The sequence below is a fragment of the Schistosoma haematobium genome, chromosome ZW (assembly GCF_000699445.3).
Source record: "Schistosoma haematobium chromosome ZW, whole genome shotgun sequence".
In the NCBI taxonomy this organism is placed as follows: Eukaryota; Metazoa; Platyhelminthes; class Trematoda; order Strigeidida; family Schistosomatidae; genus Schistosoma; species Schistosoma haematobium.
The window spans coordinates 23,126,223-23,139,165 of record NC_067195.1 but is presented as its reverse complement, the minus strand read 5'-3'; the positions used below and the strand labels follow the sequence as shown (position 1 = coordinate 23,139,165).

Genomic DNA, 12,943 nt, shown 5'->3' with positions numbered 1-12,943 from the left:
TGAACTTGTTATTGGTACAAAAATAAGGAAACTGAATGATAAGCTGTTTCTTTTATAGATCCTTTAAAGTAGAAGTTCATTGCATGAAAAGAAAATTTAAGATGAATTTTTCAAATAAACTTCATGAACTTAAGGCTTTGCCAAAGCGCTTTGTGATTACAGATCATAAAAATAATAAACTACTTTTCAAAATATAAATCAACTTCGTTTATATATTGCTCCTATTACTTCCAAACAGATAATATCAAGAATAGCTCACGTTGATATTACATTATATATATTGTTGACCAGATTGGTTTGCTTGGCAAATGAAATTGTAACAGCTAATCAATACTGCAATCGATTTCCCAACACTTACAAGTCATAATCAAACAGAAAGCACGGGTATATACCAGTAGTCAGAAGGAAGGTTAATGTATAAACATCACGTAAATGATCCTATATAACAAACGGATTATCATAAGTATGATTACCTCTCTAATCTAGCAGATTTTATCAGAAAAAATAATCGGATTACTAATATGTACTGCTTTAATAAATGTTTCTGAAAAGGTTTAACTCAAGAATTTTATGTGGTTTGTGAACCAAGAACAAGTTATTAAGCTTAACTTTGAGCCACATTTTATATATAATTCTATTTAGGTATCAAAATCAAAGTAGACAGAGTTCGGTTCAAAAATTGCCGTAGTGTTAAAAAACAATTAAACATCTTTTAAAAATGTTTAGGGTTCAGGATTGAACCAAGTAAAGCATTTATGAACCCGAAAATTGAGTAAAATAAAAGCCTGAGAATATGACTTACAGTTAGAAGTGAAGACGTCTAGAAACGATCCCGGAAGGTTATTTGGCAGTACTGAGAGACAATCACAAATATAAAGTGCTAACTGTTTTCTCTGAACAGAAGAATAACTAGTTTCTACTGATCCATCCTTTTCCTTAGGCAAAAAAAATACAATAAATATTTCAGTGTCTGCAAAAATATCTCTTTAACCAGCCTATTTGCAAATCAGCAGAGGATAAAATTATACACATAGTTTTAATACTCATGTTATTAAACGTTATTGTCAGTCCTCTTAGAGAAAATTTCGAACTGTGGTGCAACCATACATCATTCAGTTAAAATTTTCGACATTATCAAAGCAAGAACAGTCATTAGATGTAGTCAACGGGATTTCTAAATTTCTTCAAGCTTTGAAAGTACAGAAGACAATTTCCGGGTTTAATCAACCATATCTATTTGAACGATAGAAAAGCCAAGATAATTCGCGATAATACAAATTGATCATGATCATATCGTTCTTGCATGTAACAAATTAATAAGTTTCATTAGGAGAGAACATGAACTTCGAACCAACTTAAGTGAATAGTAATTTTTGTATTCCCTAAAGAAGAGCTTGTAGACAAAATTGGAAATGTGAGTTATAGTTATGACAGTTAGGCAAGGACTTCATATTAGGTAACAAAATACTGTTCATCAATCACTTTTTTTCGAGTTCGTCGTGAAAAGCAAAAATGAAAAACTCTTTCTGGAATACATATAACTCTTTTAGCTTTTCATTTAGAAGCCGTCATAATAACATCATTCAGTTGCTTTCACACTAGTTTCTAAATGAATCAACATATTCAGTAAAAGATAGATATAAAATAATTTTAAATGGATATTTCATTAATGACTATGAAAACTAACCTTTAAGCTGAGTGTTTGTATTTCGAAAGTTAGAACTAAACGCTGAAGGATATCCGGATTGTCGAATTTCACCAAATTGTTGTACCATACTGTCTATATGTAAAAATTAAATTGATATAATTCAAAAGTCGGGTATTGAAACGACTGAACCCTAGTTTTTAGTTTACTGTTTGTAACTTATGAGCTATTTTCATCGTATCGATAGGTTAAATATGACAATTTTAAGTAAATCCTTAATTGTGGATATAAATTAGTTCATGGACTGAAATAAGCTGAATAATCATTATGAATCAGAGAGATCTAGATGACTTCCACTGATGTATGCTCACTTTCTCATCAGGAATTGAAATTGGGACCCCAGGGTTCCATTTTAATAAAAAAACGAATATCTTAGGGATATAAGCGTATGATATTCCAAACAACTAAAACGTTATACAAAAATTTAAAATATTATTCAGATTTTTCATGGGTCCAACTAAGAGACTAGTTGGATCACCATTGTTCTAAACGTAATTTTGGAAAAGTTTCAGATACTTTCTATTGCAATTCAAAGATATCAAGAAAGTCAAGAAACTGAGGTAAATGTTGTGGGGTAGAACGCATTCAATTAGAAAAGTATACTCACCCAAGTATTGGATAACAAGATGTAAGTTGTGGGAAGTAGGGAAAATACTTGTTCCTCAATCAATAGTTCATCACTGTGGCACTGTAGTATCTACGCAGAAATAAAAAACTAAATGTTTGGAAGTGTTACTTGTTACATATAACTGATTATCTTGTTTTATTTTGTTTAGGTTGTTAATCCTATCATGATTATCAGAGATTGTCCTGTGTTTTTTAGGCATGACATTCTTCTTTCTTTTCATTATTTGAGAACGAAAACCAAGGAATTTTAGTGATGAAATGACACTTGGTCGTTTACATTTTGTTGTAATAACGATCAGTAACAAGCAATATCAATGTAATAGTTTAGGTTCTATAATGTTCTCGATACTGAATTTTAAACTTTTCTGTTATATCCTAGCAAAGATTAAATTACGAGTAACTTCTGAGACTTATTAATGGATTAATATATATATATTCCTACTGTATAAATGTTCAGTAACTAGATTATATATATCTATATCCTCCTTATTATAAGCTTCATTTCGTCCTTAAGTTATGTTCAGTTTATTGATTACAGTCTCCCACGTTCACAGACACTTTGGGCTTTACTTTGTATAAATGTTATTTCCTATTTTATGGTGTGATGAGGCCTGTTTGGCTGCTATATAAACCGAGCATGTCTGAAATAAAAGATTCGCATAGCGGAAACTGTTATTGGTGTTCTGGACTCAGTTGAACGGGCAAGGCGAACAAAGGACCAATAAGGACGCTAGGCTGATCAGACCGGTCGAACGTCATTGGTTAGTGTTACAACTTGTCGTTTGAATACTGATTGTCTTGTTTTGGACGTCACGTACTGTTATGTCGGAAACGCTTATCACTTATGCTCAAAACGAGGGACCTCTGCAATTCCCACGACGCGAAAGTAAGAACACAAAGACTGGTATAAGTGACGATTTATTAACCCCAAAACACGATGACGACAACGACTCTAGTCGAAAATACACTCATTTATATATTGATTGTACACCCATTTTGACTGATAATTAGAATGTAATTCACATATATGAAAAAATACTTAGAGTTATAACAAATCACTTACTGAGTATAGTTCATGTCAATTTAATACAAGAATATCGTATGTTATACAGAATAAAATATCATAAGAGAAGTAATGTTGAACAAAACTCATGATTAGTAAATCCATCGAATTTTGACTTTTCTTTCCATCATAGCAGTTAGTACAGTACAAGAGTGAATAAGTTGTATTTCGATTGGCGAACAAATGACGTGATAACTAGATGGACTTTAAAGTCACAACAGTTTATGGTTTTACTAGGTCTTTTTATATGATTTCACAAACCACTTCTAACGGTGCTCTTTTACTAACATAAAACAAAGAAGTAGACAAGAAGTTGAGGTATATTCTGTTTTTGGCAATTTCTTCTGGTTGATTATTCTTTGATCACCATGGTCGTGAACGTTTTTCCCGAATAAATAAATATGGAATAGATAAGTATTCTGATGGGAAAAAGTTTTGTAACTTAGTGCATATTCTTAATCCTGAAAAATGCCGATAGTTCAAACAGAACGATAGATATTGATCACGAACAAAACACCTAAATTATTACATTTTCCAGATCTAATCTTTATATTGGTATAATAGCTTATCAGTAAATAAAGTTAGAAATCGACCTCACATTGTTTTATGAAAAAAAGACTCTGTGAATGGCATAGGGATGATAAAGACGTATTTATATCTCGTCAGTAACAAAAGTTCAGTCAACAAAGCGAACACAGAATATTATAATGGATATACTAAATATGAATAATTCTGGATGTGTAAGAAATTTTACTACCTGAAGTACTCTTGTTTAAGAGTAATTAGAAATATTATTTAGGGTGCAGTTACTGTCCGTAATCAATAGTATTTTTAACTTTTATACAATCATAAGCAGCTTTGGTTATACACTTAAAGTATTGATTCCTCTTTGGAAAGTTCCCTTAAGGTCAACTGCAACTAAGATATCTAATGGTCTTAAAATCTTTTGTGGAATGCCATATGCATTAGTTGTCAATCATTTAACTCTGTGATTTTTAGGAAGACGCTATAAGAAGTAAAATAGCTTCATTGGCTCTAGCCAAAAGAATAAAAAAACTCTCATACTATAACAAAAATGACCTTTAACCTACAATTTTTTGGGCTATTTTGATCCAACAGGGACTGCAATTTTCTAAGTAAGTAGAAAATCGTGGAGTGCGCAATAGAACCAGAGTGTGTACAGGCTGTAGACGATCAAACAGTGCTAAAGATAAAATATCTAAACCTAAAATATAAAAAGAATGACTTCAACTTCATGAATTTTCACGTTTCGCACGTTCACGGTCAGTGGGTTTAAGGCGATGTAGATCAGCGTTTAGTAATTACAAAAAATCTGTGTTCTATTCATGGAAGTGTTTTCTGTACAAATGAGCATATATTACACAGAAAAATACGGTTAATTTATCATGAGGTAATGCTTTTTTATTACCACATGATCGTGAAAAATACTGGATGATAGAAATCCAGATCGAAATTAGAGTTGGTGTTTTCCCTGACAAATGTCACAATTTCTATTATTAGTATAGTGTTCAATAATCTAAGTAAGGAATTAATAATTTGAAAGGCACATATTTACTAGTTTTGTTTTTAAATAACTAACTAGGTGATCATTTCATTTTACTTATCTAAGATGCATTCTGGAATTAAAATAGCATCACTGGAATTCTCTAAATTTAATTAACTAGGAAGTACTACTTGTACATATCTTACAGAATCATGTGACTATTATTACCCTCCATAATTACGAGCTTAGTTATCCACAAATGGTAATTACTAAAAACCGAATTTTTACCGAATGCGTTCTCATCTTGAGTGAATTATTCTTAAAAGCCTTATTTTGTACAAAAATAGGGAGTTAAGTTCAACTCGCATAGTCTTTGAGTAAATTTTGAATCCACTCAGTCAATAGCTAACGTTTTCAGAAAATATAAAAGCAGTCTACACTTTCACTCCAATGTACTTTTAATTAAAGCTATGACACTTCAAATTAGTTGGTAGATATTGTTAGCTTCATTTTAAAAAAACTCGATGAATCTGAATGTTCATTATGTAAACGATTTGAAAGAATCTTTTCAATTCCGAACCCGATTGACATGGAAATGTAAATCATCTCAGTTCTCCGTCTTACTAATCAGAAATTTTACAAGCGTCAGTAGCAATAAGACAAATACTTGCTGGTAACTGTATAGTCACAAAGTATTTTTGAAAGCTTAATCTCTTTATTTATTGTTTAGATACCCAATATGCGAAGTGAAGAATAAATTGACAGTTTTTCCCCCGAATTTCAGATTCATATAAAATATTTTGGAATAAAACAATCAATATCATATAATCAAGCAAATAACTATGATAGATTTTCTCGAGAATCGAAATAAATACATTCTCAGTTGATGATTATTTTAGTAACTCGAAAAAATAACTGGTAAAGGTAGTAATTTTAATGAAGTATCGGATGTAGCGCAAAACCAGCAAACATATTAAATCAATTATTTTTAAATATTTGACATCAGTAGTGAAGGCTTGCTTGGTCTGCAAGCTTTGCACAAGATGTATCAAGTTTGAGCTCAGACGAATAAGATCTATGTATTCACATTTACAACAACATACCTTTATTATACTCATCGGTGATCACGGAATTATCGAAAAAATCCCAGAATTTCGGCAAACACTAGAAGAATTATCAATTAAGAAACTAAAATATCGCTTTACCGTATATGTGATGAGAAATTCTACGGTGATTAAAACAGAAATCAGAAGAAAGAAGTTGACTCCTACTTTAGTGGGAAACTGAATTATTCGCTTTAAAGTTTTGCTTGGGAAAATAACATAATTCCTAGTTTTAAAAAGATAAGAAATAAGGGTTATTCAATCCTTTATTAAAAACCATTTGAGTGAAATTCAAGAAGTTGATGATTGATACATACACACCGTATTTTCTCTAATATATATATAGCTCCACAAGTCTATCTCAGAAACCTTCACAGTGGTAAAAACTACAGATGATCTGAGGCGCATTCACAGCCTAAATGACACAAAATGTTGTTTAAGATATTGAGACATAAATAATCAATCGTGCAGCTTATATGCCCTTTAAGTCCCTTAAATTTTATATAAGCTGTAAAATTCGGTGGTCAAACAAGTGAATTTCTTGGCTCAACTACGTCTAAGCTTATAATTTGATGTTACCCAACAGAATCGTCTGATGATTGAAGAAAATTGAGATGTATGTTCGTACGTATCATAGGCAGACCACTGAATAAAGATTGAATGATTACGATAGACAGATTATGTATTAACGATATCGTTCTGTAAGGGCAGTATTGAATAAAATCAATTGTCAATAAATTAGGTTAATGATGCGTGAAGGAAGATGGAGTATTAAACAATGTATCCTGTCATCTTAGTCACGGGTGATTATATTGTTTGGTTGAAAATGGTAGTAGATATGTCCATGGTTTATTTTCAGTAACAGATTTACCTAGTTCTTCGCTTTTCCCTTTCATGCTATTCATGCACTGAGAAAACTGTAATTAAAATTATGTTCTGCCATGATTAAATAGATTTACCTAGAAATACTTTTGGAGCCAGTATCTTTAAAACTTTCACAGTTTTTTAAATGTAATTTTAAGTACTATATATCCGATTTAAAAATGTTTATATCCGTAATACGATTGAATAAATAAGATTCTGTTGCGTTTTTCGAGACACCATAGACCATAATTTGGCTTAGAGAGGAATGGTGATCTATCAAAAACCAGGAAATCAATTTAAGATAAATCGCATTCAAAGTCCATTTGGGAACACATTCTTGAAACACTAAATAGCAGCAAAACTTTCACTGTTTATATGTTTTTTTCCCCTTTTTTATTGGTGAACGAACTCTGGATATGAATATTTGACACAATTTACTCTTATGTTTGATGGTATCTTTTTAATTTTGTTATGAAGAATCTCGTAACAACGTATAAAGAATTATGACAAGAAACCTTGATGACGTTTTCAAAACCATTTGGTGATTGATATCGAGTCGTTCTTATTCTAATGGGCTACCTACTATATATAAGGTTTGGTAACTCACAGCAAACAGCATGTGCACTGTTTTAAGTTCTGAAAAGGAAAGACATTACATCTCTTCATCTAGTTCCTCAAGGATTGTTGAAAATAAAAATCGCTCTAGGTTATATTATACTGAATAGTATATGGTGGATGAATAAATAAATCAGTTAGTGTTGGGGGCTTTAAACACGTGTGATGTGCTACTCAAAAAACAAAATAAGAATATTCAGTAAGCTATAACTACAGTGCATACATATGGTAGGTACATTCTGACAGAAAAATGATAAAATGTAAAGCATCGTTTGTCCCATAGCCAAAGTAGTTTATATAATGACCTGAAAGTTGGTACACGTAATATATTCTTAATTTCAAGTTCACAATTAAAAATATGCTGGTCTAATAAGTTAAGTGCCTTCGGCAAAATAGTAGATGAGTATTACATGGTTACACTTATAGTATTGTTCCAAATTTAAACCGAAGACAAAATAAGGTGACAAAATGTTATATCCGACTTAAAATAGAACCATTCTATCTAACTTAGTAAACCACCACTTATTCTTTACTTGTTCGAGGTTTTCCGTAATTCTGAAACCAAGTAAAACTCGTAGAAGTTCCAAAACACTATACTAATGTTCCTAATAATGGTGGGAATTTCCTTAAATTGGGAAACACTTTGGTATAAGTGTCTTCTAAAACGACTGAAAATAACAATTTGAAACTATCAACCTCGATTAGCTTTTATTTCATAACAACAGTGTACGTTTTAGCCAGATCCAGAAGTTAGGCTACCATAGCTGATATATTAGGCTTTGGAAAATCAGATTATCATCACAGAAAACTTACTCTGAACAAAATTTCAGTGAACCGTTTTGTATGTAATTATTTAAAACAGAACCCCATTCTAAGAAACGTTGAATGGTGGTTAGCAGTGGAATCTAGGACGTGCATTTCGTTATATTTGGGACTCGTCAGCTGGATGTACCTGCATCCTAGAGTTGATGTTTACTCCGGGAGTCGAACCCAGTACCGTCTGCTTCAAACGCCATTGCATTACCTACCTAGCTACTGAGTCCTGATAGCCACTTGCTTGTGCAATGAGGTGAAGTTTTAATTCACCTTGTATTATTTTACTTGAATCTTCCCATTGATGTTTAGGACTGCAATCGATCAGTCTCAAGCTCATTCTTCCAATTGTTCTGTTTTAATAATGATAGCTCTGTATTATGGAATTGTGGAGATTATTGAGTTTTATGAAAATCACTGACCAACTAAAGCTAGGCAATCGTTGAAATGACGGTTTTCGTAAGTTTTAGATGTCTTTTAACGTCCGCTTTGATAGATAGTGCAATAGCATCTAAAGAGCACAACTGATGTCTGGTGCGACACAAGAACAAAATATTTCAACTTTTTAATCAATGATAAGCTATTTAACTTGCTACAAAGTTATTATGAGTACATAGAAATGACAGATTCAATAGTGGTCCTATTTCTATAACATGCTAAGATTAAAATGGATTTAATTGTTCATAAACTTGACAGAATTATTTTTCGTTCAACAGTAGGATAATATGGTGACTCCCTTTCAGTCTGCTCATAGAAGTTGTGATGATAAAAGATGTTGACAATAATTCCAAAATAACATTATACGCAAAAGAATGATAAAATGTAGTTCACTATGCTATAAAACGTACAAAATTTAATGTGCCGGTATAAAACTTTTATAGCATATTTAAAATAAATGTGTCTCGTCAAAAACTTTAATGTACTAAGATATCAAGGTCTGGCTCATTCTAAAAAAATTGTCGAATGTGTTTACAAAGCTATGAGCTTGTTTCCTTCACACTACTGTACATGAAGTGAATCTATAACTAACCAGGCTTTTTGTCCAAATACCACTTACCTAAATGCCTCATGATTTTCATCTTCAACCAAAGGGAAATTCTGCAATGTTTTAATATGTTTGATATTACGATTGATTAGGACGCATATAATAGATATTGCTGAGGCAGAAATATCAATAAATTCTTGTCCTTGTATACTTAACTCCATGTATTTTTCAAGACACTCAAAATTCACACCTTGATAGGGAAAGACACCAAAAATACAAAAGCAGTCAACCTGAACAGTGTATTCGAAGCGCTTTCTAATTGAAAACACTGAGTTATACCCTAAAATTTTGGTACGTTTAGTCACTAAATGTTTTTCTGAAATAATATTAACTAAGTATTTTTAATGCTTTTTTTCATACAGATAATTTTGGACGTAACGTGAGGTTTTTGTTAAGATACATTCAATTGGAAAGTAAAACAAATCGTAACTATAAAAAATCTTGATTTTCAGCTACAATAGTATTTAAAGAAGGGTTTAAAGTTTATTTCAAAATCTCACATACATGTAATCCTACATATATATATATATATATATATATATATGTACATTTATAAACAAAATCCATGACACAAGATGTCGTTTAATCAGCTGTATTTGCTGCTACACGCAAACTAATCAAGGGCCCCTATCATCACAAAAGTGGCTTATACTTTTCTTGACATCACACCATATACGAAAAAGAACCTTTTTATTATTGACAAAGCTACATAAGTGGAGTTTGCTCACAGGGGGAATTTCACTAGAACCATATTGTTTGATTACTATTTTGCAAATAATGTCCGCATGTCCAAATATGTAAAGACGTAAAGTATCAACTATTCGAATATTTTCATAATACATTAGTGGCCAAATGCTTTCTATCCTGTGAATATTGTTGTTTGAAATGCCTTTCTAAATTTCTGATAATCTAGTTAAATAATATTTCTCTTTGAAGCAGCGGCTCAAATTTCTTTAAATAAAAAAACGTGCAATTTATGAACACTATTGTTTTTTAGAAACTTCAGTACTGGTAAGATTAAGAAAAGTTTGTATCATTGTTCTAAATATTCAAACCATTAAATACATTTTGAACTTACTCGTAAAATATTTAAATCCACGAATTAAAGTAGAAATCCAAGTTTTAAATTCATCTTTCTTTAGGACGTCAGCTAAATGTTTGCCCCCTGATAGATACGGAATACTAAGATTGTTAAATATACTGGAGTTGACTGTCATCACAGCTAGCAAAATTTCTCTCGAGAAAAATGTGAAACAAAAACTGAGACTGACATCCCTAGAGCAAATTTCATTTAGTCATGTAACAAAATATGTAGTTACCGCTTTTTATCGTTAAGTGTATGGTAGCCAGATGAACACAAAGCTGTTTTGATGTTCTCATTACTAGTCAAAAAGCAAATCTTGTAAAACAGTGGAAGAAGCAAAGTGAAACTTTCGCAAATTTTGTCTTTCAGAGCGTTCGAAATACAGTTTTTAAAGGTATGAAACTGCTCAAATACCCTGCCACAAATATTGGTAATCTCCTTCACTGAAATGTCTGAGCATATACCATAAGCATACATTGTTGTTATTTTTAGCACGGATAACAAATCCTCCACAGTAACATTTTTAGACATTAATTGCTTTGAAACGATAAGAATTTAATAAGATAGAACCTACAGAAACTAAATTCATCACTACAGAAAAAAATATATACGTGAGAGAATATTCAATTTCCATAATGATTTCGGGAACTTTTATTGGGATCGTTTTGTTCGTATACAGGAAGCTAAACATGATGATGTTATTACAGCAAAACTTACGTGTGCATTTCCCGTAACAAACTCAGCAAAGTTGATAATAAAATACACAAGGACTTTTCTTCTATTTTCATGTCTGGATTTGAGATTACACATTCGTTATTCGGTTGCTTAAGGTGTCTAAAATTATAAATTTGTTTTCTTGCAAAATGTTCGACAAAATTTAGAAATTTTTCGAGTTCCTTAATCGGCATAACTGCTGTCCCTCTTCCATACCTGCAAATAACTTTACTTAAGGAGCTTACTTGAAGATATTAGCGACACAGGTTATTCCTAATATTCCCAAATGTACTGTGCAGTCTTCCATAATATCTGAAATGGCCACCAGAAATTTTCCTAAAATTGATGGGCATATAAAAAGGTCTAGTGGGCCATTATAGCTTCGGAATGAATGTGAACAATCTATCAACTTACTACATTATGAAACCATTTGTAATCTCCACAAGCCTTGGCAAAAGTTCATTTTCGTAGTCACGGTTCGAATCCATGGCTTTTACAATTTGGCCAATTCCTGATAAGAAGTCAAAGTGATCAGCAGTCTCGAATAACTTTAGGATAACTCACCATGTGGTACATAACTTGAAGACATCAGCTCTACTTCTGTACCTATTCTTTGTAAGCATTTTAAAACGTTTCTGAAGTTATGTTAAGGAAACAAATTTAGTACCTAAAACACGGGTTTTTAAAAGAAATATTATCAAACAGGAGTTCTAAAATAATTCAAACCAACGTATACATACCAATGATACCAGACGTACAAACCAATTTAATCGCATCATCATTAAACTTATTCACCAGGAGTTCAATGAATGTAAATGTTATTTCTTTAATTTGATCATCGTTAGAATTTAAAAGAGCACGTAAAACCACCGGGAGCTCTTTATATTTGCAAATATCAACAAAGCTTCGATTGCAGAGAGACAATCTGAACAAACAATCTGTGCAGATGTAAATATTAAACTAATCAGTTAAACCTAGCCCGGTTTCCACAATGTCCCTGCTCTTGTTTCTTAGGATTAACTCTGCAACTTTCTGGAAACTGGTTCTTACTGAATCAAAACACTTTCTTGGAAGATGTTTAAGAAGACAATTTAAGTAACAGATTGAAGATGAATCCAGGTAAGAAGATATGGTAGTAATTAATACGAAAATATAATTTTTGATTACGTCTAATGTTAGAGATAACTCAAGAAATACCTGGAAGCACGGGATTCGCAGCCGCTAGATTGTCCAATAAACCGCAAAACAGCTTAAGGTTATAAATGTAGTCCTGACTTTTGTCAATATTTGAAATAACCTGTGAATAAGATAGTAGATAACTGCCTACTTGATAGTATGTGTAACTCAGATACTTCAGCTTTAGTTTAGGACTAGCTAGAAGAAGCAAACACTTCAGAACTACAGTGCGTCCAGTTTGTTTATTGATATATGTATATACCTGTAAAAGTGCATTGATCTTTCTCAAGAAGTTCTGTAGAAGTCGTCCCTGAGAATAAAAATTTAAGATCAGGTAAATTACTTAAAATGGAATTTATAGATTTATCGAGCAACTTTTCACTGCAGATTACAGTTTCACAGCGAAGATTGGAGACCTCAATAAAGTTTAAAAACTTGTTTGCATATTGCTGGCGGATATTATGCTCCAAGGACTGGTCGAAAATAACAGATATCAGACAAAAAATGCAGTTAAGACTTCGAAGTGTATCAGGTGCAGACTCTGAACATGAAAACCTCTCAAATATGAGACTATTACTACCGTGATTACAAATCATTCACGATAATGGGTTAATGACTTTGTTATACTGC

At 31.9% G+C, this 12,943-nt stretch overlaps 1 protein-coding gene across 2 annotated transcripts in view; it reads right to left on the bottom strand.

Annotated features, from left to right (window-relative positions):
• The window catches only part of MS3_00003057 (uncharacterized protein), a 20,980-nt gene extending 8,037 nt beyond the window's left edge, over window positions 1-12,943 (bottom strand). Inside the window, exons 1-21 of one of the 2 annotated variants that reach the window (XM_051210738.1) lie at window positions 12,657-12,943; window positions 12,576-12,623; window positions 12,465-12,535; window positions 12,335-12,434; window positions 12,112-12,306; window positions 11,878-12,062; window positions 11,805-11,847; window positions 11,702-11,772; window positions 11,552-11,648; window positions 11,383-11,517; window positions 11,141-11,353; window positions 10,998-11,106; window positions 10,659-10,960; window positions 10,418-10,614; window positions 9,352-9,529; window positions 6,105-6,228; window positions 6,003-6,063; window positions 4,487-4,620; window positions 2,313-2,402; window positions 1,688-1,780; window positions 803-935 (exon numbers count right to left, since the gene is read on the bottom strand). In XM_051210738.1, the coding sequence (XP_051070755.1) occupies window positions 803-935; window positions 1,688-1,780; window positions 2,313-2,402; window positions 4,487-4,620; window positions 6,003-6,063; window positions 6,105-6,228; window positions 9,352-9,529; window positions 10,418-10,614; window positions 10,659-10,960; window positions 10,998-11,106; window positions 11,141-11,353; window positions 11,383-11,517; window positions 11,552-11,648; window positions 11,702-11,726 (1,891 nt within the window). In that variant the 5' untranslated portion in view covers window positions 11,727-11,772; window positions 11,805-11,847; window positions 11,878-12,062; ... (3 more) ...; window positions 12,576-12,623; window positions 12,657-12,943. Of the gene's footprint in view, window positions 1-802; window positions 936-1,687; window positions 1,781-2,312; window positions 2,403-4,486; window positions 4,621-6,002; window positions 6,064-6,104; window positions 6,229-9,351; window positions 9,530-10,417; window positions 10,615-10,658; window positions 10,961-10,997; window positions 11,107-11,140; window positions 11,354-11,382; window positions 11,518-11,551; window positions 11,649-11,701; window positions 11,773-11,804; window positions 11,848-11,877; window positions 12,076-12,111; window positions 12,307-12,334; window positions 12,435-12,464; window positions 12,536-12,575; window positions 12,624-12,656 lie in introns of both variants that reach the window. The other variant, XM_051210737.1, reaches the window with a different exon arrangement.